We start from the raw sequence: 26,900 nt of genomic DNA, 5'->3' as shown, positions 1-26,900 counted from the left end.
GTGCTCATTGTCCTCTACCTTAGTGTGGAGCAGCAGCCTGAGATGTCACTTCCCCAGCATTTTGGGAATTTTCTTTCTTTTCTTTTTTTCTCTTCTGTTGACATCTGTTTCCTGCATGCTATGTCTCCTGTTTTCTTAGTTTATTCTCTTGTTTTGGATGATCATACTCTCCAGTCGCTTCCTGAGAAGAGGTACATGGGAGAATGTATGAAAATGTCTTCATTTCAGCCAAGCGTGGTGGCTCATACCTGTATTCCCAGCACTTTGGGAGGCTGAGGCGGGTGGATCACCTGAGGTCCGGATTTTGAGACCAACCTGACCAACATGGTGAAACCTCGTCTCTACTAAAAATACAAAAAAAAAAAAAAAAAATTAGCCGGACATAGTGGCAGGCACCTGTAGTCTCAGCTACTTGGGAGGCTGAGGCGGGAGACTCACTGGAACCCAAGAGGCGGAGGTTGCAGTGAGCCGAGATCGCGCCACTGCACTCCAGCCTGGGGGACACAGCGAGACTCCCTCTCAAAAAAAAAAAAAAGAAAGAAAGGAAAGAAAATGTCTTCATTCTACCCTGAATTTAAGCAATAGGTTAGCTGACTATAAACCACTAAAATGTACATCCATTTTTCTCAGAATTTTGAAGGCATTTTGCCATTGTCTTTTACTAAAAAATCTTAATTTTGTTTACAGAACATTTTAAAGATAGTTCAGAGTTCTGTATGCCCTTTCCCTGGCTTCCCCTTATGCTGTCATTTTATGTAACTGTGGTACATTTGTCACCAATAAGAAATTCATATTGGCACATTACTGCTAGCTAAACTGTAGAGTCTAGTCATATTTCTCTTCAGTCGTATTTGGCCATATTTCTGTAACATCCTCTGTCTGCTCTAGGATCAAATCCAGGATACCAGGCTGTAATTAAGCCAGCACGTTTCATTAGTCTCCTCCAGTCTCTGATGGCAAGCTTTTTCTTATTTTTAATAACTTTTGAAGAGTACTAGTCAGTATTTTGTAGAATGTCCCTTCATATGGTTTGTCTAATGTCTTCTCATGTTAACACTTGGGTTATGGATTTTGGGGAATAATACCACTGAGGTAAACGTGTTCTCACTGCATCCTGTTAGGGCAGCTGTTCCCAACCTTTTTGGCACCAGAGACTGATTTTGTGGAAGACAGTTTTTCCACAAACCGGTGGGTGGGTGGGGGATTAGACGCTTATAAGGAGTGAGCAAGCTGGATTCCTCGTGTGTGCAGTTCACAATAAGGTTCACCCTCTTAGGACAATCTAATGCCGCTGATGATCTGACAGGAGGCAGAGCTCAGGCAGCAATGCTCACGTGCGTGCTGCTCACCTCCTGCTCTGCAGCCCTATTTCTAATAGGCTACGGAACAGTACTGGTTCATGACTTGGGTGCTGAGGACCCCTGTATCAGGGGATGCATTATACCAACATAATGTGTAATTGGTAACATTAGCTTTGATTGCTTGGTTCAGGTGGTATGTGCTAGGTTTTCCCACTGTGAAGTTGTTAATTTTCCTGTTCTATGTTTTGTTACTCATCTGCCCTCTTCCATTCTCCCAATTCTTACAGGTTAATGCCTTTCAAGAACAGTCCTTTTACTCTCATTTTAATGGCGTTTCTGGAGGAAATGAAATTGGATATGTGTGTTCACTCTGTTATTCTGGAGTTTTTCTGTCTCCCCTTTTTCTCTTTTACTTTTTAAAAATTTTTTCCCTTTCTCGCTTCTAAATTATTGGAAGGTCAAATCCTGAACATGTAGGCCATTTTAAGGACTTAGACTTTAACTTGGAATGAGAAGGGCTGCTGAGTGCGGCCTGCAGAGGATCAAACGTAGAATCAAGGGGTTAGTTAGGAGACCATGGAAATAAGCCGAGACTGAGCACAGACCAAGCTTGTGGCGGCATTTTGAAGCTGGGAGGTATTATGCAAATGTCAGGTATCATTATTGTTGGGTGGAAACATCTTAGTACTGGGGACAGTTGAGTGCAGTGGAAATATATTAAAAACAAGGGATTAGTTGTAACATGTGACAACATAGATAAACGTAAAAACAGTGCGTGGTGAAAAAGTAGCAAACAAATGCGATATATAATAACATATAAGTATATTAAAAATAAATGCCCAGAGATTGAGAACACATTTCGCAATGAGTATTCAAATACACTTACATGCAAATATAAAGAACTGTGTTAAATATCTTAAAATATTTGCCTATGGGGAGGAGGGTAGGGGTGGGATAATAGGGGGAAAAGGAATAAAAAAATCAACAGATAAATAACCAGAGAGAGGGGGAGGCTTTAGAATCTAAAGAGAACGACATTCGATCTTAAGTATATACTGTTTGGGGCAATTTAGGTAACTTTTTTGTGCTTTAGTTTCCACTCCTGTAAAATGGGTAGTAGCACCTATTTAATAGGTGCTTGCCATAAGAATTAAGTGAGGCAATATGTGAGATGCTCTCTTTCTCATGCTTTATCCCCATGGGGTAAAGCTGTTGCTTTAAGGAAAGTCTGGGCTGCGTTGCATTATTGTGAGATGGGAACACGGGAATTGTGCTTCCTTATCACATGTTTTTAATTCATTTCTCTCTTCTCTTCATGCAGGGCTTACCACCCAAAAGATGGGAGGCAGAAGATACCCACCTGAGTTGCCCAAAGCCCACGGTGTTTGCTTTCTCACCACTCCGGGCTCTACCTTTGAGCTCTTTGCGAGAGATGTGGATATCCAGCTTTGAACAATCCAAGAAAGAAGCCCAGGCACTAAGGTGGCTGGTTGATAGGAATCAAAACTTTTCATCTCAAGAGTTTTGGGGCCTAGTATTCAAGGACTGATTTCAAAAACGATCAGAATGAAACAGACTAGAGCCTTCTTGAGATTTATTTTCTAGGTTGCCTTAATATTTGAACATAATAGCTATTCTGTTGACTATCCAGCAGGATAATAATTAGTTGCTGCAGTACTCATAATGAGCCCTTTCAAAGAGTAGATGTAAATTACCCTTAGGGGTTGCCTCTATATTTTTTATACTAAAAAAGGAAATATTTCTTATGAACACTGGTTATCTTCCATGTCCATGTCTGTGGACCCACATATTTACTGCCTTTTGTGGAAATTCACCTAAAGTGAGCACTTTCCTTGTGCACTGGAGGGAGACAATCTAGCTGTAGATTCTTGATACTCACCTCATTCTCAACAGCTTATTGGTATTTGGCAAACCCGGTGTCCTGCAGCTGAGCATGACCATGAAATACATTAGAACTTGGAAATGAGAGATCCCATCTGTTGGTTTCCAGGGACGTGAGTAATAAAAGCTGTTTCAAGTTTATCCGCTATCCACTCTTCAAGTGAAAAGAACATATGTGTGTCTACCTTCTTCTTCATACCCTGAGCCAACTCTCTAACCTTCTTTAGTTATGCCTTGCCCTATCGCCTCCCATTTTCCCTTCAAAGTAGAATGTCTTGTAAAGACACAGTAACTCCTGTGTGTTTTGATTAGTGAGATGTTACCACTTATCCCTTCTGCTGAGCAGAATAATATCAAGAATTGCTATGATTATGATTCAGTCTGGACAGCCTGGACATTTTGAGCAGCGCAAGAGTAGAAGTGAATACCCCCAGGAACTCCAACTGTGCTGAAGCTGATTTGTCTGTTCGTAGGATGATGCACAGCCTGTCATGGTGGCAGCCAGCAGCATTCAGTTTGTAAGCATTTCCTGTCATTTCTGATCCTGCCACAGAGAAGGTTGAGCTGTCCTGTCTGGGGCATCTACTGGAGCACCTCAGAAGACAAGGAGGAAAACACTGGTTCACGTTTTCTTTCCATGTGAGGGAGGGGAGGCTTCTAGATGATACTAAAAGCCTGTTGCCACTGTTGTGTCACAGTTTCTATTCTTCATTATGGAAAGCTGCAAGCCTCAGAAGGCAGCCAGAGGACAGGAAGAGTCTGTGATGCTCATGTTTGTGTCATGGCATGAGGGGGAATTGACAAGTGCCTCCTTAGCTTTGGCTCCTATTGAAGACTGTGCCCTTGGTGTGCTTGGCAGTGAGCAGTATCTTCATTAGGTAGCTCTGGCTGGGCTTTGTCAGCCAGCATTGAGAAAGGAGAACGAAAACCAATACCTCCTTATAGAAGCCAGAAGGATCACATTGGGTGAGAGAAGGTGTCTATAACTGGGTTCTTCCTAATCCCATCTCTTTCATTAACTAAATATGATCTTGGACATGTCTCTTAACCTCCATGGGCCTTAGTTTTTACATCTAAAAAGAAGTGATTGGGCTGGTCTTGGAAGGTTTTTTGTTTTTGTTTTTTTCCCCTGTGTAACACTCTTAATTGTTCGTCAACATTTAAGAAATTTAATTTTGTAGATGTTTTTACTAAAGAGGGTAACAAACTATTTTGGAACCGCTGTATATTATTCAAGGGAAGCACGCTGTTTGGAGGAAGGAGCATACTTAATGGGTAGTATTGAGGATGAAAGGGAATTTCTCTCTGCCATTTTATTTGATAATATTAAATAAATAAAGACTGGAAAGGGGGATTGCTTGTTAAAGATCAGATTTTAAATTGCATATAAAATGAAGTGAGTTGTTTTTTGTTTTTGAACCCTCAAAAGAAAGCCTGAGAGGTGATTTGTGCCTCTGGCAAGATATTATCATGATAACTTCAGTTCTCCTCCATAAATGCCTTAAGCAAATACCCAGTGCTTATGCGGCTGCATGTATGTCTTAAACCTCAACTTTTCAGGCAGTCTCGTTCCATCTTAGTTCTTCATCAAGTCCATAGATAAAATCCTCTCTAAGCGTTTCTGAAGTATGTATCCCTGAACAAATTTAGTGAAATAAAATCATTAATCTATGTTGATCCCATTTTGCCATACCTTTCACTTTACCTCACTGTCTCTGTTTGTGAAATATTCTAAGAAAGCAACCTCCCTCATAGGACTGTTGTGAGGAATGCCTCATGGCTGTGAAAGAGTTTGTACAATGCAACATTTTGCTTCGTCCTTCAGAACACTTTACTTGGATTGTTTTCAAGAACTTTATTTTTTTTGAGACGAAGTCTTGTTCTATCATCTAGGCTGGAGTGCAGTGGTATGATCTCAGCTCACTGCAACCTCCACCTCCCAGGTTCAAACAATTCTCCTGCCTCAGCCTCCCAAGTAGCTGGGATTACAGACTCCTGCCACCAGGTCCGGACAATTTTTTTGTATTTTTTTAGTAGAGATGGGGTTTCAGCATATTGGCCAGGCTGGTCTTGAACTCCTGCCCTTAAGTGACCCACCCACCTTGGCCTCCCAAAGTGCTGGGATTACAGGCATGAGCCACTGCACCTAGCCATTCAAGGACTAATTTTTTAAAGCCATATGACAAAGTAGTCAGAAGCCTTTTCAGAAATGTTGGAGAAAATGATCACTAATGCTAGTTAATAGTCTTTGCCTAAAAATGAATGCAACCTTGACCCTTGATCATGTAGCAAATGTATTTTGGAACCTGAATGCTGACTGGCTTCTTTGTTGCTGTTAAGAACTAGATTCTAGTAACTAGAATATCAGTTGGGGTTGTTATCATTGTTAGTAACAGATTGGAAACGTATAGTGTTCTATGCGTAGAAGACGTAAGCAAAAATGAATATCATTCCTTCAGCCACACATTGTATATTACACATAGATGAACCTGCTCATTATCTATAGAAGACTATGAATCCAAGCACAGTGCCGACCTGCCCAGTAAAATGCCCAGGAAAATGTGCATTTAAAAAAGTCATTAATAGGACATTAGTCCTGCTAAAGATGACAATTCATTAGGAGCTCAGGCTGCTATAACAGAATACGATAGACTGGGTGGCTTATATGCAACAGAAGTTTATTGCTCACAGTTCTGGAGGCTGGGAAGTACAAGATCAAGGTGCCGGCAGCTTTGTTGTCTGGGAGAGCCCACTTCCTGGTTCATAGATGGCTGTCTTCTTGCTGTGTCCTTATGTGGCAGAAGGGGTGACAGAACTCTCAGTAGTCTCCATCATTATGACCTCACTCTCCAAAGTCTCCTTCTCCTAATGCCATCACACTGGGGGTTAGAATTTTAACATGAATGTTGGGGAAACACAGAATTCAGTCTATAGCATCAGTATAGAGTTAATTTTCACTGAATTATGTTGATTACCCTAAAAGCAAGATGAGTACAACTTTGGATAAGTGACATATGTCTTCCTTGGAATCTTCAAAGTATACTATTTAGAAATTAATAGACCAAGAATAGTGGTGGTTAGTTGGTTTCAGGTAATTTTGCAATCCTGGATATTTTACAAATAATTTTCCTTAGAAAATTTCTTTCTTTTAATCTTTATTTTTAATGGTAATATCTTTACTGTATAATTCTAATATCAGCATATATCTTGTTGTTTTTGATTACAGACATAAAAATGCCTGAAAAACTCAGAGGGGATATAGAATGATGACTCTAAGAAATATCTAGTTTTGGCCGGGCGCGGTGGCTCACGCCTGTAATCCCAGCACTTTGGGAGGCCGACGCAGGTAGATCATGAGGTCAGGAGATCGAGACCATCCTGGCTAACACAGTGAAACCCTGTCTCTACTAAAAATACAAAAAATTAGCCAGGCATGGTGGTGGGTGCCTGTAGTCCCAGCTACTCGGGAGGCTGAGGCAGGAGAATGGCGTGAACCCGGGAGGCAGAGCCAGCAGTGAGCCCAGATCGTGCCGCTGCACTCCAGCCTGGGTGACAGAGTGAGACTCCGTTTCAAAAAAAAAAAAAAAAAAAAAAAAAAAGAAATATCTAGTTGTCACTGTGCAGCATACTGGCTTTATTATCTTGGTCAAGTTATTTGGCATTTCTAAGATTCAGTTTGCTCGTCTGTAAAATGGATGTTATAATATCCAACCCCCCGTGAGGTTATTGTGATGATTAAATAAGCTGGTGTTCACTAAGCTCAATAGATGCTGGTTGTAGTGGTTACTATCTGTAGTCAGTACCCTTTTGTGTTTGAAGAGCTTGATTGAGATTTGTCCAGAAAAAGGGAATCATTGATGATAGTACCTGGGGTGGTACACATTTATCGTGTTACAAAATAGGTGTTATACTAGGCGCCACTGCTGATAGGAGTAAGACATAGGAGAGACAGGTGTGAAGGGTTTTGGGTAGGGCTCTTTGATATTATGATGGTGTTAAAACCAAGGACTGAGGAAAGCTTAAATTGTTCTCTGACTCTTCCCGCCCTCCATGGGATTTCTGGTGGAGTTTTGCACAAAACTCTCATTAGGATAATGAGACTCAAACAGCCTCTTTATAGTAGCTTTGCAAACCACATAAATGCAGTACACTGATTTCTTGTATAAGCTGGAGCTGAGCATGTTATTTAGATTTGAAGTCTAACTAGGAGAGAATCTTTTACTGTCTTTCCATTTCCCAATTCTGAATCTTGGGACTAGTCTATTCAATGTGCTTACAATAAGAAAGAGGAGAGAAAAATGACTAGATCTGTAGGTCTTGACCCTGCTTGCTCATACTGAAGATCAACTGAAGAAGGAGAAGAAGAGGAGCCTGATCAGCCTTTCTCCTAAGAGACAAGCCCTCTCTTGCTCTCCATGTGATATGGATGCGAGAATATGGAGTACAATGCGTGGGAACTTACTTTTAAGTCATATTAACCTTTCTCACTAGTAAAATGTAGCCCCACTAATATCCTGGGATTCAACCCATTAACTTAGCAACCCCATTGGTGCTGGTAGTAGGCCCAATTAAGGAGATCGACAAGGGGCAGAGGCATCAAGGAGAAGTGACTCTTTAGAATTATTGTCCTCTCAACTCATTGGGCTTAACACCCAAGCCTCTGGTCAGGCAGAGGTATGGCTGTATCCCAACGAGCATATGACCAGTCATGACCAGCAGAAACCTTTTTTTTTTTTTGAGACAGAGTCTCGCTCTGTCACCCAGGCTGGAGTACAGCGGTGTGATCTTGGCTCACTGCAAGCTCCGCTTCCCGGATTCACACCATTCTCCTGCCTCAGCCTCCGGAGTAGCTCAGGCGCCTGCCACCACGCCAGGCTAATTTTTTGTATTTTCAGTAGAGACGGGGTTTCACCGTGTTAGCCAGGATGGTCTCGATCTCCTAACCTAGTGATCTGCCCACCTTGGCCTCCCAAAGTGTTGGGATTACAGGCGTGAGCCACCGCGCCCGGCCAGCAGAGATCTTCTTTTATCTTCCTGAGGCCTCCTCCCTGCTATATTACCCTTGCCCCTTTGTATCCTCCTGGAACAGTGACACGAGCAGTTAAATTATTGTCTCTAAGCCTCTGAAATGAGTCAGAACTGGAATTGATTAATGCCTCCAAGGGCATTTTGAGCATTAGGTCAAAAATTTATTGTTTATTTTATTTCCCAGGCAAGCCATAACCACATCATCCACCCCAGCTTACCAGAGAAGATGATTCAACTAGCCCAAATAGGCCGTTATGAATATTTGAAATTTTAAACTTCTTTTTTTTAAAACTGATTATGAAAGTAATTACATTTAAAGACTATTACTGTAGGTAGGGGTAATAGTAATGATTTTGGGTTAGGATATTATCCCAAGAGCTTTTGGAATGAATGTAACATAAGTTGCTTCTTATATAAATGGAGTAAATTAATCTGATGAGTCCCCTCATGGGGGAAAAAAGTCAGTTTTACATAAGAATGCCCTTATTGAAGCAATATAAATGATGAATTTTATTACATCTTGACCTTTAAGAGCATATCTTTTTTATTTTATTTTATTTTATTTTTTATTTTCTATTTTCAGTAGAGACAGGGTTTCTCCTTGTTGACCAGGCTGGTCTCAATCTCCTGACCTCAGGTGAGCCACCACACCCGGCCAGTACATGTCTTTTTAATATTCTGTGTGACAAAAATAAGAGTAAAGCACTTGTGCTCTATATCACAGTATAATAGGAGTCTCACAGTGCTTGTGTGATTGAGTTGTGAGCTGAACTAACTGCTTTTTCCATGGAATATGATTTTTACTTAAAAAAATCTGACAAATTATGCTTACTCAGTCTTGTGTTTTTGTCAATAATTTTTGTGAAAACAAAGTGAGCCTGTCACTTTAAGAGACAGAATTTGTTGCCAATGATAAAAATCTCAGCTTTCAAGTGAAAAGTGAAATTTGGGAAAATGAATATCCACCATATTGAGCTTGACAACTTCGTAATACTTTAAAAGATTTTCCTGAGGAGATTGGTGGTAATATTAACAAATGTTACTTTTGACACTGAATAAATGCAGAAATAATGATGTGGAATAATGTTTTTAGTTTGTTTATCATTTGTTTTTATAATTCTAAAGAAGGAAGTGTTAAGTACTGGAGAGAGCAATTTTTACAAGTTAAATACTTTTTTTTTTTTAGTTGAGAAGTTCTATAAATGAAGGTTTTTTTTTTTTTTTATATATATACTTTAAGTTCTAGGGTACATGTGCACAACATTCAGGTTTGATACTTAGGTATACATGTGACATGTTGGTTTGCTGCACCCATCAACTCATCATTTACACTAAGTATTTCTCCTAATGCTATCCCTCCCACAGGCCCCGGTGTGTGATGTTGCCTGCCCTGTGTCCAAGTGATCTCGTTGTTCAATTCCCACCTATGGGTGAGAACATGTGGTGCTTGGTTTTCTGTCCTTGGGATAGTTTACTGAGGATGATGGTTTCCAGCTTTGTCCATGTCCCTGCAAAGGACATGAACTCATCCTTTTTATGGCTGCATAATATTCCGTAGTGTATACATGCCACAGTTTCTTAATCCAGTCTATAACTGATGGACATTTGGGTTGGTTCCAAGTCTTTGCTATTGGGAATAGTGCCGCAGTAAACATACGTGTGCATGTGTCTTTATAGTAGCATGATTTAGCATGATTTATAATCCTTTGGGTATATACCCAGTAATGGGATTGCTGGGTCAAATGGCAATTCTAGTTCTAGATCCTTGAGGAATCGCCACACTGTCTTCCACAATGGTTCAACTAATTTACACTCCCACCAACAGTGTAAAAGCATTACTATTTCTCCACATCTTCTCCAGCATCTGTTGTTTCCTGACTTTTTAATGATCGCCATTCTAACTGGCGTGAGATGGTATCTCATTGTGGTTTTGACTTGCATTTCTCTGATGACCAGTGATGAAGAGCATTTTTTCATGTGTCTGTTGGCTGCATAGATGTCTTCTTTTGAGAAGTGTTTGTTCATATCCTTTTCTCACTTTTTGATGGGGTTGTTTTTTTCTTGTAAATTTGTATGAGTTATTTATAGATTCTGGATATTAGCCCTTTGTCCGAAGGGTAGATTGCAAAAATTTTCTCCCATTCTGTAGGTTGCTTGTTCACTCTAATGGTAGTTTCTTTTGCCGTGCAGAAGCCTTTAGATCCCATTTGTCTATTTTGGCTTTTGTTGCCATTGCTTTTAGTGTTTTAGTCATGAAGTCCTTGCCCATGTGTATGTCCTCAATGGTATTGCCTAGGTTTTCTTCTAGGGTTTTTATGGTTTTAGGTCTAACATTTAAGTCTTTAATCCATCTTGAATTAATTTTTGTATAAGGTGTGAGGAAGGGATCCAGTTTCAACTTTCTACATATAACTAGCCAGTTTTCCCAGCACCATTTATTAAATAGGGAATCCTTTTCCCATTTCTTATTTTTGTCAGGTTTGTCAAAGATCAGATGATTGTAGATGTCTAGTGTTATTTCTGAGGCCTCTGTTCTATTCCGTTGGTCTATATATCTGTTTTGGTACCAGTACCATGCTGTTTTGGTTACTGTAGCCTTGTAGTATAGTTTGAAGTCAGGTAGCGTGATGCCTCCAGCTTTGTTCTTTTTGCTTAGAATTGTCTTGGCAATGCTGGCTCCTTTATGGTTCCATATGAACTTTAAAATAGTTTTTTCCAATTCTGTGAAGGAAGTCATTGGTAGCTTGATGGGGATGGCATTGAATCTATAAATTACTTTGGGTGGTATGGCCATTTTCACGATATTGATTCTTCCTATCCATGAGTATGGACTATTCTTCCATTTGTTTGTGTCCTCTTTTATTTCGTTGAGCAGTCGTTTGTAGATCTCCTTGAAGAGGTCCTTCACATCCCTTGTAAGTTGGATTCCTAGGTATTTTATTCTCTTTGTAGCAATTTTGAATGGCAGTTCACTCATGATTTGGCTCTCTGTTTGTCTGTTAATGGTGTGTAGGAATGCTTGTGATTTTTGCACATTGATTTTGTATCCTGAGACTTTGCTGAAGTTGTTTATCAGCTTAAGGAGATTTTGGGCTGAGACGATGGGGTTTTCTAAATATACAATTATGTCATCTGCAAACAGGGACAATTTGGCTTCCTCATTTCCTAATTGAATACCCTCTATTTCTTTCTCTTGCCTGATTGCCCTGACCAGAACTTCCAACACTATGTTGAATAGGTTAGAGAGGGCATCCCTGTCTTGTGCCAGTTTTCAAAGGGAATGCTTCCAGTTTTTGCCCATTCAGTATGATAATGGCTGTGGATATGTCATAAGTAGCTCTTGTTATTTTGAGATACGTTCCATGAATACCATCAATAGTTTATTGAGAATTTTTAGCATGAAGGGCTGTTGAATTTTGTTGAAGGCCTTTTCTGCATCTATTGCAATAATCATGTGGTTTTTGTCATTGGTTCTGTTTATGTGATGGATTATGTTTATTGATTTGTGTATGTTGAACCAACCTTGCATCCCAGGGATGAAGCTGACTTGATCATGGTGGATAAGCTTTTTGATGTGCTGCTGGATTTGGTTTGCCAGTATTTTACTGAGAATTTTTACACTGATGTTCATCAGGGATATGGGTCTAAAATTCTCTTTTTTTTGCTGTGTCTCTGCCAGGCTCTGGTATCAGGATGGTGTTGGCCTCATAAAATGAGTTAGGGAGTATTCCATCTTTTCTTATTGATTGGAATAGTTTCAGAAGGAATAGTATCAGCTCCTCTTCGTACCTGTGGTAGAATTTGGCTGTGAACCCGTCTGGTCCTGGACTTTTTTTGGTTGGTAGGCTGGTAATTATTGCCTCAACTTCAGAGCCTGTTATTGGTCTATTCAGAGATTCAACTTCTTCCTGATTTAGTCTTGGGAGGGTGTATATGTCCAGGAATTTATCCATTTCTTCTAGATTTTCTAGTTTATTTGCGTAGAGGTGTTTATAGTATTGTCTAATGGTAGTTTGTATTTCTGTGGTATCAGTGGTGATATCCCTTTATCATTTTTTATTGCGTCTATTTGATTCTTCTCTCTTTTCTTCTTTATTAGTCTTGCTAGCGGTCTATCAATTTTGTTGATCTTTTCAAAAAACCAACTCCTGGATTCATTGATTTTTTGAAGGGTTTTTGTGTCTCTGTCTCCTTCAGTTCTGCTCTGATCTTAGTTATTTCTTGTCTTCTGCTAGCTTTTGAATTTGTTTGCTCTTGCTTCTCTAGTTTGTTTAATTGTGATGTTAGGGTGTCAATTTTAGATCTTTCCTGCTTTCTCTTGTGACCATTTAGTGCTATAAATTTCCCTCTACACACTGCTTTAAATGTGTTCCAGAGATTCTGGTACATTTTGTCTTTGTTCTTATTGGTTTCAAAGAACATCTTTATTTCTCCCTTCATTTTGTTATGTACCCAGTAGTCACTCAGGAGCAGGTTGTTCAGTTTCCATGTAGTTGTGCGGTTCTGAGTTAGTTTCTTAATCCTGAGTTTTAATTTGATTGCACTGTGGTCTGAGAGACAGTTTGTTGTGATTTCTGTTCTTTTACATTTGCTGAGGAGTGCTTTACTTCCAACTATGTGGTCAATTTTAGAATAAGTGTGATGTGGTCCTGAGAAGAATGTATATTCTGTTGATTTGGGGTAGAGTTCTATAGATGTCTATTAGGTCTGCTTGGTGCAGAGCTGAGTTCAAGTCCTGGATATTCTTGTTAACCTTCTGTCTCGTTGATCTGTCTAATGTTGACAGTGGGGTGTTAAAGTCTCCCATTATTATTGTGTAGGAGTCTAAGTCTCTTTGTAAGTCTCTAAGGACTTGCTTTATGAATCTGGGTGCTCCTGTATTGGGTGCATTTATATTTAGGATAGTTAGCTCTTCTTGTTGAATTGATCTCTTTACCATTATGTAATGGCCTTCTTTGTCTCTTTTGATCTTTGTTGGTTTAAAGTCTGTTTTATCAGAGACAAGGATTGCAACCCCTGCTTTTTTTTTTTTGCTTTCCATTTGCTTGGTAGATCTTCCTCCATCCCTTTATTTTAAGCCTATGTGTGTCTTTGCACGTGAGATGGGTCTCCTGAATACAGCAAACTGATGGGTCTTAACTCTATCCAATTTGCCAGTCTGTGTCTCTTAATTGGGGCATTTAGCCCATTTACATATAAGGTTAATATTGTTATGTGTGAATTTGATCCTGTCATTATGATGTTCGCTGGTTGTTTTGCCCATTAATTGATGCAGTTTCTTCATAGCATCGATGGTCTTTATAATTTGTCCTGTTTTTGCAGTGGCAGGTACCAGTTGTTTCTTTCCATGTTTAGTGCTTCCTTCAGGAGCTCTTGTAAGGCAGGCCTGGTGGTGACAGAATCTCTCAGCATTTGCTTGTCTGTAAAGGATTTTATTTCTCCTTCACTTATGAAGCTTAGTTTGGCTGGATGTGAAATTCTGGGTTGAAAATTCTTTTCTTTAAGAATGTTGAATATTGGCCCCCACTCTCTTCTGGCTTGTAGGGTTTCTGCCAAGAGATCCGCTCTTAGTCTGATGGGCTTCCCTTTGTGGGTAACTTGACTTTTCTCTCTGGCTGCCCTTAACACTTTTTCCTTCATTTCAAGCTTGGTGAGTCTGACAATTACATGTCTTGGGATTGCTCTTAAGTGAAGATTTTAAAAATCATTTTTTTTAAATTTGAAAATTGGAATAGGATAAGAGATAACCAGAGCTATCGATCAATGAATGAAAAGAAGCCTTGGTTTTTCCAATTGGGAAACACAGAAAAAAATGTATTAAGGAACGTGCCTCAAAACCGTATCAAGGAAATTATGATTATTTTGCATTACTCAGAATATTAAACTGCCTGAAATTTATTAACATATTCTATATATTTTTATTGAGCATTTACTGTGTGCCAGGAATTATTTTGGGCAAATGGGATTCAGCAGTGAATGGAAGTCACAAAACCGCTGCCACCACAGAGCTTACATTCTAATTCTAGCAGGGAATTAGAACAGAAATGCTTTAGCAAAATGTAAACCACTTCAAGGAAACTTTTATTTCTGTTTTGTGGATGCCTCATGAGATATAATTTACCTCCTGGATATCTGTCACTCTATTTGAAACATGAAATGTGATACAAATGGATTCTATTTATAGAGTATATTAAATGGGCTATATTATTAATGAGATGTGTTAAAAGTACTAAAAGTTTACATATGAAGTGAGCTGGCAAGTCCAGAATAAGTCCTTTTTATTTTTAAACCAGTATTTATTCCTATTCCCTGGGAGAGGAGGCATTTTTTTCTGTCAACACTGGGCAATTTGGGCTTGGAGGATGAAAATAACTATGGTGAGCCCACAGGGGCAAGCAGTTCTGCTCCAGCCAGTCCACATCTGTTCACCTTAAGTAGAGAGGCTGGGGTGAGTCAATATTTACTCAGCTTCAGTGCCTCAGAAAAGGTGATGAATTTTATCTTATGAGCTGCTTTCAGTCATCATGTATATAGTTTACACACCATTAATAAGACTCTTTCACCATGGAAATAATCTGCTAGTCTGAGAAAATGTTGGTCCCTAGGACAAGCATCTTGAAGTATCAAAGTTTCATCACAGATGTTTACTACTTCCTGTTTCTGTGGTCTAAAATCCACCTCAAATGTTTGGTTAACCTGTAAGTGATGAACCACTTCCATCACTTCCACAATAAAATTAAAATGTGTCTGCTGGGGCACCCCCTCCCAATTTGTTTGCTTGTGTGTTTATTTTTGCAGTGACTTCAGGGCTACCATTGAAGACACATTTTGGTAGCCTTTATTCAGAAAGACCATGCAGCTCTCTGTGCCTTTTAGCAGGATACATTTTCTGGAAAGAATACAACAATAGGTAGAGTGACCTTATAATTTATCATCCAAGTTGGGGCACTCTGAGATTGAAAGAGGCGCTATTGGTTAAGCCAGGACAATAAGCATAAACTGGGATGTGTGGTCACTTGAGCTATAGGGGGTGTAGGGGAGGAAAAGTCAGTACCACTATGTTCAGAAACAGTCTCTGGTGATGGGATCCTTGGATGAGAAAAAAGGTTACTGATATTTATTAAGGGTACACTGTGTGCCGGGCACTTTGCTGTATTCTGTCATATATAATGGCCCTTATCTGACACAATAACCATTTGAGGTAGATTGTTTTGTTTTTGTTTTTGTTTTTATTTTTATTTTATTTTATTTTTAATTTTTTTTTTTTTTTTTTTTTTTTTTGAGGCAGAGTCTTGCTCTGTCACCCAGGCTGGAGTACAGTGGCATGATCTTGGCTCACTGCAGCCTCCGCCTCCCGGTTTCAAGTGATTCTCCTGTCTCAGCCTCCTGAGGAGCTGGGATTACAGGTGTGCACCACCAAGCCTGTCTCATTTTTGTATTTTTAGTAGAGATGGGGTTTCACCATGTTGGCCAGGCTGGTCTCGAACTCCTGACCTCAGGTAATCTGCCTGCCTCAGCCTCCCAAAGTGCTGGGATTACAGGCATAAGCCACTGCACCTGGCTGAGGTAGATAGTTTTTGATTTCCTTGCTTTTATAATACTAAACAAAATAAAATGAAAATAATATAGCCACGGTGGGGTGAAATCTTAAACTTCTTTTCATTGTGAGAAGTCAATAGTTAAGATGTGCCAATGGTTTCTTTTTGTGGCTGTAGAGCAGATCCAAAGCCTCTTGGTGGAGATGATCTGAATTCTAGCTGGAACCTCTTGTGCAAGCCCTTTACATATGGTGATGTAAGGCACTGAGGCTCCCTCTATTCTATAGGGTGGGAGTAATTTTCTGTGTTTGGAAAGGGTAGTGCCTTCACCAGACATCTTAGTTACGGAAAAGTCAAAAGTCAATTATAGGAAGAAGTGGCAATTTGAGAATAGGTGCCATAAACTCTTGGAAAGCAAATCATTGAGACTTAGAGATCCTTTTTCCTCACCTTACAAAACCCATTTTCCCATATCTTATTTTGAAGAAGTTTTGGAAGTACAAAAAAGATGTAAGAATACTATAAATAACACTTGAATGTTCTTCAGTTAGATTCATCAATTGACAATATCTTGCCACATTTGCGTTATCTCTTTTACTTTCTCTTTATTTTTTTGCTGTTTGAAAGTAAGTTGCAGCCATTGTAACAATTCACCCCTCCATCTTCTGTGATTTGTCTTAGTTTATTCCGGCTGCTATAACAAAATGTCATATACTTGGTGGCTTACAAAGAAAAGAAACTTATTTTCCACAGTTCTAGAGGCTGGGAAGTCCAAAATCAAGGTGCCAGCTGATTTGGTGTCTGGTGCGGGACTGCTTCCTGGTTCATAAACAACCCTCTTTTTGCTATAACCTCACATTGCAAAATGAGTGAGAGTTTCTGGCGGGTCTCCCTGGCTTTTTTTTTTTTTTAAGAGATGGGGTCTTGCCATGTTGCCCAGGCTGGTTTCAAACTTCTGAGCTCAGGCAATCTACCTGCTTCAGCCTTCCAAAGTGCTGGGATTACAGACTGAGCCCAGTACTCTGGGTCTCTTTTATAAGGACACTAATCACTAATCCCATTCGTGAGAGCTCCATCCTCATGATCTAATCACCTCCTAGAGGCCACACCTTCTCATACCATCATCTTGCAGGTGAGGATTTCAACATGAACTTCGAAGGGGAACGAACATTCTGACAGTAACATTCTTCTAAGTAATCACAAGAGCATTATTGCACCTAATAAATTGAGCACTGATACAATACTGTTATTTAATGCACAGTCCATATTTATAGTTTTCTAACTGCCCCAATGATGATTTGCTATATTTCTTTTTTTTTTCCAATTCAAGATCCAACTGAGAATTGCATGTATTTTTTACACATCCCTCTGTTAATCTAGACCAGTTCTCCTGTTTTACTTTGTTTCACTTTGGTTTTGGTCTTTTATGACACTGACATTTCTGAAGAGTCAAAAACATTTGTCTTACAGAATATCCCTTTTAAAAATGTATTTATTACTTATTTATTTTTGAGACATGGTTTTGATCTGTTGCCCAGGCTGGAGTGCGGTGGCGCCATCCTGGCTCACTGCAGCCTATACCTCCTGGGCTCAGGTGATTCTCTCACCTCAGCCTCACAGGTAACTGGGACTACAGAAACACAACACCTGGCTAAGTTTTTTGTATTTTTTGTATAGAGAGATGGGATTTTGCCATGTTATCCAGGCTGGTCTTGAACTCCTGGACTCAAGTGATCTGCCCGCCTCGGCCTCCCAGTGTGTTGGGATTACAGGCATGAGCCACTGCGCCCAGCCTTGTCTTGTAGAATATCCCATAATGTAGATTTATCTGATTGCCTTCTCATGATTAGATTCATGGACCCCCTTCTTTTTGAGCTTCAACATTATTAGAACATCTCTAATGGACTAAAGAACCCTGATCGAGGCAACCTATTAGAGAGGAGACCAGTTGCCTATCAGTGGAGATTATTTGGGAAAACAGAGTCTGGGGTGGTGACTCAGGCTTTAACACCTAGGTCTACAGGACAGTTTTTTATGTAGTTCTGTGTGTGTATGTGCACGTGTATGTGCATCTACAACAAATTTTTGGGATTGAGAGAATTAAGAGAAGGAGAAAAATAGGAGGAAAGGGAATAGGGGAAAACAAAAGAAAACTTAAGAGGTATATACAGAGAGAAATATATATATATATATTTGCAAGGGTGTAATGGTGATAGAGAATGGAGTCTTCTAATGTACCAATTAATTTTTTTAGTTTTCTCTCTGTAACCAAGAACAACTCCTTGGGCTAATAGGCCCCCAAAAATTCTTAGATTTATTAGAATAGTTAGAAAAGAAGATCAAAACCTTTTTGAGACAGGAAAGATAGAAGCTCATATTAAAATAAATGTGATGTTGTTGTCTGAGATGATGAAGCAGGACATATCAATATAAATATAACATCCCAGGTTATATAACTAACAAATGGCAGATCCAAATTTCAACCCAAGTTGGTTTATGATAATGCATGATGGTTAATTTTATATCATCTTGACTGGACTAAGGGATGCCCAGGTAGCTGGCAAAACATTATTTTTAGGTGTGTCTGTGAGGGAGTGTTCAGAAGAGATCAGCATTTAAATCAGTCGATGGAGGCTGCTGCAATTTTTTTTTGCAATGCTCCTGAAAAAGCTGCTGATTTTCCGCATTGATATGGAAAAATCCAGTTGTACTCTTACAACCTTTAATATAAATATGAGTTCTTTACAAGCGGAAGGGAGCCTCTGTCAGCACTTATAAGTGAGCCTGTTTTTCCCCTCTTTAGAAAGGAAGATGTAATACTGATATTGGAAAATAAATAATCTGGTTTGCACTTATTAAACACTTGGAAAATCCTGCAGCAGCTGTGTAAGCCTTAAAAGATACTCCCATTGATAGGAAAGCCTAGGTGTGGTGGTCTCTCACCTGATTTGTTTGCAGGATGCCCTTGTAATTCTGCATCCAAAAGTACTTCCCTTTCTCCATTGTGGGTACTGGCAGAATAAGGCTCACAAAGCACTGTGAAGTAAAGATCACATATTTGTGTAAACAACAAAAGTTCAGAAAAAAGCACTGTTGGGATTTTGGAAGCAACACTATGGTAAACCATGATCATAGTTATGGGAAATGACTATAAAGTTCAAAGAAAAATAGCATATGATGTCATCCCCCATGCCCTACTTGTTATGCTCCTCCCCATATGAGTCTCAGATCTAAGAAACAAAGATGCCATTAGTCAAGTCTGTTATTCTCTCTAATTTGATTCTTATCCAAAATTTTCTTTATTTTTGCAATTATAGAAGATAACATGTGATGGTTAATTTTATATGCCAACTTGACAGAGCTAAGCAATGCTCAGGTTGCTGGTAAAATATTTCTGGGTGTGTCTGTGAAAATGTTTCCAGAATAGATCAGCATTTGACTCAGTAGACTGAGTAAAAAAGATCGCCAATGAAAACAGGCATTATTTAATCCACTGAGGGCTTAGATAGAACAAAAAGGCCAAGAAGAGTGAATTATCTCTCTATTCTTGAGTTGGAACATCCATCTTCTGCCTTCATGCATTGTTACTCCAGGTTCTTGGGCCTTCAGATTCAGACTGGGAATTACCCTTCTACTGCCCTCAGACTCAAACTGGGGCTTACATCAGCAGCTCCTCTGGTTCTTAGGCCTTCGGACTTACAGGGAATTACACCACCAACCCTCCTCTTCTCCAGATTGTGGAACAGATGGTGGGACTTCTTGACCTTCATAACTGAATGAGCCAATTCCATAATAAATCTTCTTATCTATATGCAATCTCCTATTGGTTCTGTTTCACTGAAGAACCCTGACAAATATGACATCGTTCTCCAAAATTCATATTCTGCCTATCTTTTGAAACACCAACAACACACCAAACAAATTTTACTATAATAAGAGGCTTTCAAATTTTCAAAAAGTTGCGGGAGGGAATGACAATAACGAATAACAGAGCTGTATGGATAATGAAGAAAGAGAGTAAAAAATGCACTTTCTGAGGAGATACAAAAATAGTGTTAAGTTGGCGAAGCAGAATTGTGCAGTGGAGCTGATGCACACAGCATAATTCCAGAAAAAGAGGCTTTCTATTGGTTTCTTTACCGGGGCCAAAGTCTTAGTTTTGATTTCAGGAAATCCCCAAACAGGAAATAAGATGTTGCAAGCTTTGGGCTTTTGGGACAGACTCAGGAAAGAGATAAATTCTAACAACCTAAAAATTGCGCGGTGATTTCTTGGCTTCTGAGGGCATGTCACAAAGCCAAGGTGAAGCCACCCTTTCTCCCTCTGACTGCAGCTGGCTCAGGTGCCAGATCTCACCGCCAAGCACCCCAACACTAGTGATTGCTCAACACAACCACATTCCCCATGTCCTCACAGGGGCTCCGTTGAAGTTGCACAATCCTTTAGCAAACTTAAGGGGTCATTCATGAAGGGCAAGAAAAACAAGGAGAAAACAACTTCTAATCTTGTGCAGACAAGAAAGAATCTGTTTTGGCAATAGCAAGGAGGGGGATGGCTGTAGAACTCCGGGGTTTCTGCAGTGATCTCATTGCTGGCAGCCTCTAGGATGACCTTGGAAAAGACTTTTAGTCTGTGTCAACTTGATCAGAATCTCCAGACAAAACATTGGTGCGTTCAGCCAAACTAACTGTTTCCAACATTTGCCTGTTTGACATCATGTAGGCACAGTCTTCATTGCACTGGGCTTTAATTTTACTCTCATAAAAGATGTTGGGAAGGGATCCCTGTCTACCTCCGTTCCCTCTTTGTCTAACACCCCTGCAAGCAAATTCTAGGGAGACATTCAACAATGGAGATTTATCAAGCTCTTGCACTATTCATGTATTAACCAGATATGGTGGAGTTGAGTTTAGATGAATTTGGAGATGGCGGGAAAGTGACACTGGGGACTACAAACCTGAATGCGTTCAAGGGGATTTACAAAGCTTTTGAAATGTTGCTGTCCTCATATAGGCATGCTGCTTCCCAATTAAACAGAAAACTTGGTCTCAGGCTGTGCACAGCTTCTCTCATGTTTACATGTGTCCCATATGTCCTCAGGGCACTGCCCACTGGGATAATTGATTAATCTGAGGTGGTCATTAATTGTTTGATGTCTGTTGTAGAGGAGGATAGGGTGGTCCCAGGGTAATCTGATTTGAGGATAGCCGGGGGCGAATGACAGTATCTCTGTTCTCTCATGTCCTGCCAAGTCCCGACATTCAAAGTGAGCTTGGCAATTATCTAACAAAGAAAAGAGTGACATGTGGCTTTTCCCAATGGGCGATTTCATTGTCCATTTGTGTCCCTTTGTTTACTGCCTCTCAAAGAAACCATGACAACCATATTTGTCTCTATTTCCTCTCCCCTAGATGTCTCCGGTTCCATCTGTTAGATATTCACTGATGAAGTCAACTTTTTGTCTTTCTCATTATAAGTGAAAATACACGTATGTGGGTTCATTAAAAAAAAAAAGAATTAAAAATAGGATACTTGACTTGATACATTGTTAAATAACTTCTCCACACTTTCTTAATTTTCACTAGCCTGTGGACGTATTTATTTATCTGATTTGTCGGAAAGTGCGTGTGCAATGTGAAGAAATGCATCATCGCACGGGGAAATAAAGCCCTGTTTAAGGTATTTGTGTAAAAGAAAAGTGGCCCCTTCATTCTCCAGCCAAGTGGTACACATTTTGTTTCTCTCTAACTCCAAAATCTCAGGTACTGACGGCCAGGAACACCTCTCCTTCCTCATAAGGTGGTTTTGCTTTCTAAGGCTTTTTACAAGCGTGTGGAATTGCATGGCTATTTGATGAACACTAGACACAGAAAGCAGTGACTGTGGCTTCACCCTCAGCAGGAGACAAGTGGGGTTTCTTTTTGTGTAAAGTGTCATTTATAGCTGGGTCCCATTGACAGAGCCGTTCAACACACAGCCATCCCAGGCCTGGGAGTTCTGGCTTATATCTAGTTTTATCTTTGTTATTAAACCTTTATGACCTTGAGCAAAACATTTTGTCTCAGTGTGAACCCCAGCTCCTTCATCTGTAGAATGAAGTGAAACTAGATGACACATAAATTCCCAAACAGCTTTAAAATGATATAATTCTCATGGCTAACCACTGGCTAATGATTTTGCTAGTTTTCATCTTCTACCTGTTATATACAGTTATAGCCTCTATCCTTTTTTTTTTTTTTTTTTTAACACTACTGTTCAGTATTTTTTTTTTTTAAATTATTATTATACTTTAAGTTCTAGGGTACATGTGCATAACGTGCAGGTTTGTTACATATGTATACTTGTGCCATGTTGGTGTGCTGCACCCATCAACTCGTCAGCATCCATCAACTCGTCATTTACATCAGGTATAACTCCCAATGCAATCCCTCCCCCCTCCCCCCTCCCCATGATAGGCTCCGGTGTGTGATGTTCCCCTTCCCGAGTCCAAGTGATCTCATTGTTCAGTTCCCACCTATGAGTGAGAACATGCGGTGTTTGGTTTTCTGTTCTTGTGATAGTTTGCTAAGAATGATGGTTTCCAGCTGCATCCATGTCCCTACAAAGGACACAAACTCATCCTTCTTTATGGCTGCATAGTATTCCATGGTGTATATGTGCCACATTTTCTTAATCCAGTGTGTCACTGATGGACATTTGGGTTGATTCCAAGTCTTTGCTATTGTGAATAGTGCCGCAATAAACATACGTGTGCATGTGTCTTTATAGCAGCATAATTTATAATCCTTTGGGTATATACCCAGTAATGGGATGGCTGGGTCATATGGTACATCTAGTTCTAGATCCTTGAGGAATCGCCATACTGTTTTCCATAATGGTTGAACTAGTTTACAATCCCACCAACAGTGTAAAAGTGTTCCTGTTTCTCCACGTCCTCTCCAGCACCTGTTGTTTCCTGACTTTTTAATGATTGGCATTCTAACTGGTGTGAGATGGTATCTCATTGTGGTTTTGATTTGCATTTCTCTGATGGCCAGTGATGATGAGCATTTTTTCATGTGTCTGTTGGCTGTATGAATGTCTTCTTTTGAGAAATGTCTGTTCATATCCTTTGCCCACTTTTTGATGGAGTTGTTTGTTTTTTTCTTGTAAATTTGTTTGAGTTCTTTGTAGGTTCTGGATATTAGCCCTTTGTCAGATGAGTAGATTGCAAAAATTTTCTCCCATTCTGTAGGTTGCCTGTTCACTCTGATGGTAGTTTCTTTTGCTGTGCAGAAGCTCTTTAGTTTAATGAGATCCCATTTGTCAATGTTGGCTTTTGTTGCCATTGCTTTTGGTGTTTTAGACATGAAGTCCTTGCCCATGCCTATGTCCTGAATGGTACTACCTAGGTTTTCCTCTAGGATTTTTATGGTATTAGGTCTAACATTTAAGTCTCCAATCCATCTTGAATTAATTTTCATATAAGGAGTAAGGAAAGGATCCAGTTTCAGCTTTCTACTTATGGCTAGCCAATTTTCCCAGCACCATTTATTAAAGAGGGAATCCTTTCCCCATTTCTTGTTTCTCTCAGGTTTGTCAAAGATCAGATGGCTGTAGATGTGTGGTATTATTTCTAAGGACTCTGTTCTGTTCCATTGGTCTATATCTCTGTTTTGGTACCAGTACCATGCTGTTTTGGTTACTGTAGCCTTGTAGTATAGTTTGAAGTCAGGTAGCGTGATGCCTCCAGCTTTGTTCTTTTGACTTAGGATTGTCTTGGAGATGTGGGCTCTTTTTTGGTTCCATATAAACTTTAAAGCAGTTTTTTCCAATTCTGTGAAGGAAGTCATTGGTAGCTTGATGGGGATGGCATTGAATCTATAAATAACCTTGGGCAGTATGGCCATTTTCACGATATTGATTCTTCCTATCCATGAGCATGATATGTTCTTCCATTTGTTTGTGTCCTCTTTTATTTCACTGAGCAGTGGTTTGTAGTTCTCCTTGAAGAGGTCCTTTACATCCCTTGTAAGTTGGATTCCTAGGTATTTTATTCTCTTTGAAGCAATTGTGAATGGAAGTTCATTCCTGATTTGGCTCTGTTTGTCTGTTACTGGTGTATAAGAATGCTTGTGATTTTTGCACATTAATTTTGTATCCTGAGACTTTGCTGAAGTTGCTTATCAGCTTAATCTCACTCTCTAATGCTTCTCATCTGTCTTGCCTGTTTTATATTTTCCACTCTCATCTGTTTTAATTTACTGTTTTAGTCCTTTTGTGTTGCTATAAAGAAATATGAGAGGCTGGGTAAGAGGTTTATTTGGCTCACAGTTCTTCAGGCTGTGCAAGAAGCATGGTGCCAGCATCTGCATCCGATGAAGGCTTTAGGCCGCTTCCACTCTTGGTGGAAGAGGAAGTGGAGCTGGTGCATGCGGAGATCACATGGCAAGGAAGAGGTTAGGGAGGGAGGTGCGCGGCTCTTTTTTAACAACCAGCTGTCTCAAGAATAATAGAGCAAGAACTCACCCCCACCCCCCACCCCCCGCCAACTCCCCATCACCAGGAAGGGCATTAATCTATCATGAGAGATCTGCTGCTATGACCAAACCCCTTTCATTAGGCCCTACCTCCAACACTGGGGACCAAATTTCAACATGAGGTTTGGAGGGATCAAACATTCAAACTATAGCATATACTTATGACTTTAAAACATATTTAAAAATGAGCTTTAGGCCTGGTGCAGTGGCTCATGCCTGTAATCCCAGCACTTTTGGGAGGAGGTGGTGGGTAGATCACCTGAGGTCAGGAGTTAATGACCAGCCTGGCCAACATGGTGAAACCCTGTCTCTACTAAGAATACAAAAATTAGCCGGGTGTGGCGGTGCATACCTGTAATCCCAGGTGCTTGGGAGGCTGAGGCAGGTTGCAGTGGCCAAGATCGTGCCACTGTACTCCAGCCTGGGCAACAGAGTGAGACTCTGTCCCAAAAAATAAAAACAAAAATACAGAACTTTATTGCATTATAATTATATAAAACACAGTGCACCCATTTCACATTTACTGAATTTTTTCAAATGTGTATAGATGTATTTATACCACCACAATTAACATTTAAAACGTCCATTCACCCCAATAAGTCCCTTAGTTTCTCTTTGTAGTCAATACTCCCCATTTCCTGGCCCTAGACAATCACTGATCTCCTTTCTGACACCAAACATTTTTTTGTCTTCAAAGCCATGCTTCTAATCTTGATCCAAATATATATATGATCAATTTCCCACTGGGAAACTTGACTTAGATGCATGCAAGCCCCTTGACCTTAAAACAATGGAAATCAGGATCTTTTTCTGTCATCAAAATTGTACGTCTGTGAATCATCCTATATTTCTTCCTTGCCTCCTCTTCCCATGTCAATCAATCCCACTCAATATTCCACTTCCTTAATATATTCACATCTGTCCCTTCCTTCTGCTACTATTTTTGGGCAGGGTCTAACTAACCACAATCTAGTCTTATCAAGTTCAGGAGCTGGCTGTGGATTTTCACATCCACTCATCCTTGTCCCTTAGGGTGTCAAGGACACCACCCTCTGTTTCAGGGAGAAGACGGGGCCTGGGAAAAGGATGTGGGTCATTTCAGATGGGGTTCAACATACCCTCAGCCAAGATGAATCTCAATTACAGATGATCCACAGGCAACATGCAAGAAGCTGTTAATAAAAAGCTTCTGCACAGCAAAGGAAATAATCAGCAGAGGAAACAGATGACCCAGAGAATAGTAGAAAATACTTGCAAACTATGTATCTGACAAAGGACTAATATCCAGAATCTACAAGGGACTTATCAAAAAGTGGGCAAAAAACACGAACAGACAATTCTCAAACAAAGATATACAAATGGCCAACAAACATATGAAAAAAATGCTCAACATAACTAAGTATCAGGGAAATGCAAATTAAAACTACAATGAGATACCACCTTACTCCTGTAAGAATGTCCATAATTTAAAAATTAAAAAAAATTAGATGTTGGTGTGGATGTGGTGAAAACGGAACACTTTTACCCGGCTGGTGGGAATGGAAACTAGTACAACTACTATGGAAAACAATATGGAGATTGCTTAAAGAACTGAAAGTAGATTTACTGTTTGATCCAGCAATCCCACTATTAGGTATCTGCCCAAAGGAAACGAAGTCATTATATGGAAAAGATACTTGCACACGCATGTTTATGGCAGCACAATTCACAATTGCAAAAATATGGAACTAGCCTAAATGCCCATCTACCAATGAGTGGATAAAGAAAATATGGTATATGTACACCATGGACTACTACTCAGCCATAAAAAGGAACCAAATAATGGCATTTGCAGCTGCTTGGATGGAGTTGGAGACCATTAAGTGAAGTAACTCAGGAATGGAAAACCAAACATTGTATGTTCTCACTTATAAGTGAGAGCTAAGCTATGAGGATGCAAAGGAATAAGAATGATACAATGGACTTTGGAGTCTCAGGGGGAAGGGTAGGAGGGATGTGAAGGATAAAAGACTACACATTGGGTACTGTGTACACTGATCAGATGACGGGTGCACCAAAATCTCAGAAATTACTACTAAAGAACTTGCCTATGTAACAAAAAACCACCTGTTCCCCCAAAACTATCAAAAATTTTTTTTAAAGCCCCTTGTGAAAAAAGCAAGGAGAAGAGCAGCTGGGTTGGCTACTTGCCCAGGAAAAGGGCTACATTCATGAATGGGGACAAATGTCTGTGGCCACTGGCTTGACTCCTACAGTTATCTGGCACTGGTAGCCAATACAGCAGGGAAGACTCTTGACACTGAACTACTCCTTTCCATGAGGCTTCTCTAGATGCACGCCCCATACATTAGGCTCCACGGATCTCCTCCAAGGTCAAGTCCACATATTTTGGCTCTCAGCCTAGATGAACTTCACATAGTCTTTTTGCAATGTATTTATGTGGTGTAACCTTTATATGCTGCTTATTTTAGGGTTTTTTCTCATATAAATGAAACACTCTCTAGCTCAATATTCTTTAAGAGCCACTCATCACTTTTAGAATAAAGACTTTCTGATATAGCCCTTGTCTGACTTCCTAGGCTCACCTCCTTCTCACCTCCCATTCATGTGCC

At 39.9% G+C, this 26,900-nt stretch overlaps 1 protein-coding gene across 4 annotated transcripts in view; it reads left to right on the top strand.

The window, feature by feature from the left end:
- The window catches only part of FUT10 (fucosyltransferase 10), a 114,670-nt gene extending 109,785 nt beyond the window's left edge, over positions 1-4,885 (top strand). For all 4 annotated transcript variants that reach the window (XM_028852562.2, XM_015145152.3, XM_077943430.1 and 1 more), the window contains exon 5: positions 2,623-4,885. In XM_028852562.2, the coding sequence (XP_028708395.1) occupies positions 2,623-2,850 (228 nt within the window). In that variant the 3' untranslated portion in view covers positions 2,851-4,885. The remainder of the gene's footprint in view (positions 1-2,622) is intronic.
- The last annotated feature ends 22,015 nt before the right edge of the window (positions 4,886-26,900 follow it).

This window comes from Macaca mulatta, chromosome 8 (genome assembly GCF_049350105.2).
Source record: "Macaca mulatta isolate MMU2019108-1 chromosome 8, T2T-MMU8v2.0, whole genome shotgun sequence".
Taxonomy (NCBI): domain Eukaryota; kingdom Metazoa; phylum Chordata; class Mammalia; order Primates; family Cercopithecidae; genus Macaca; species Macaca mulatta.
The sequence above is the reverse complement of the archived record's forward strand: the minus strand, read 5'-3'. Positions and strand labels throughout refer to the sequence as shown.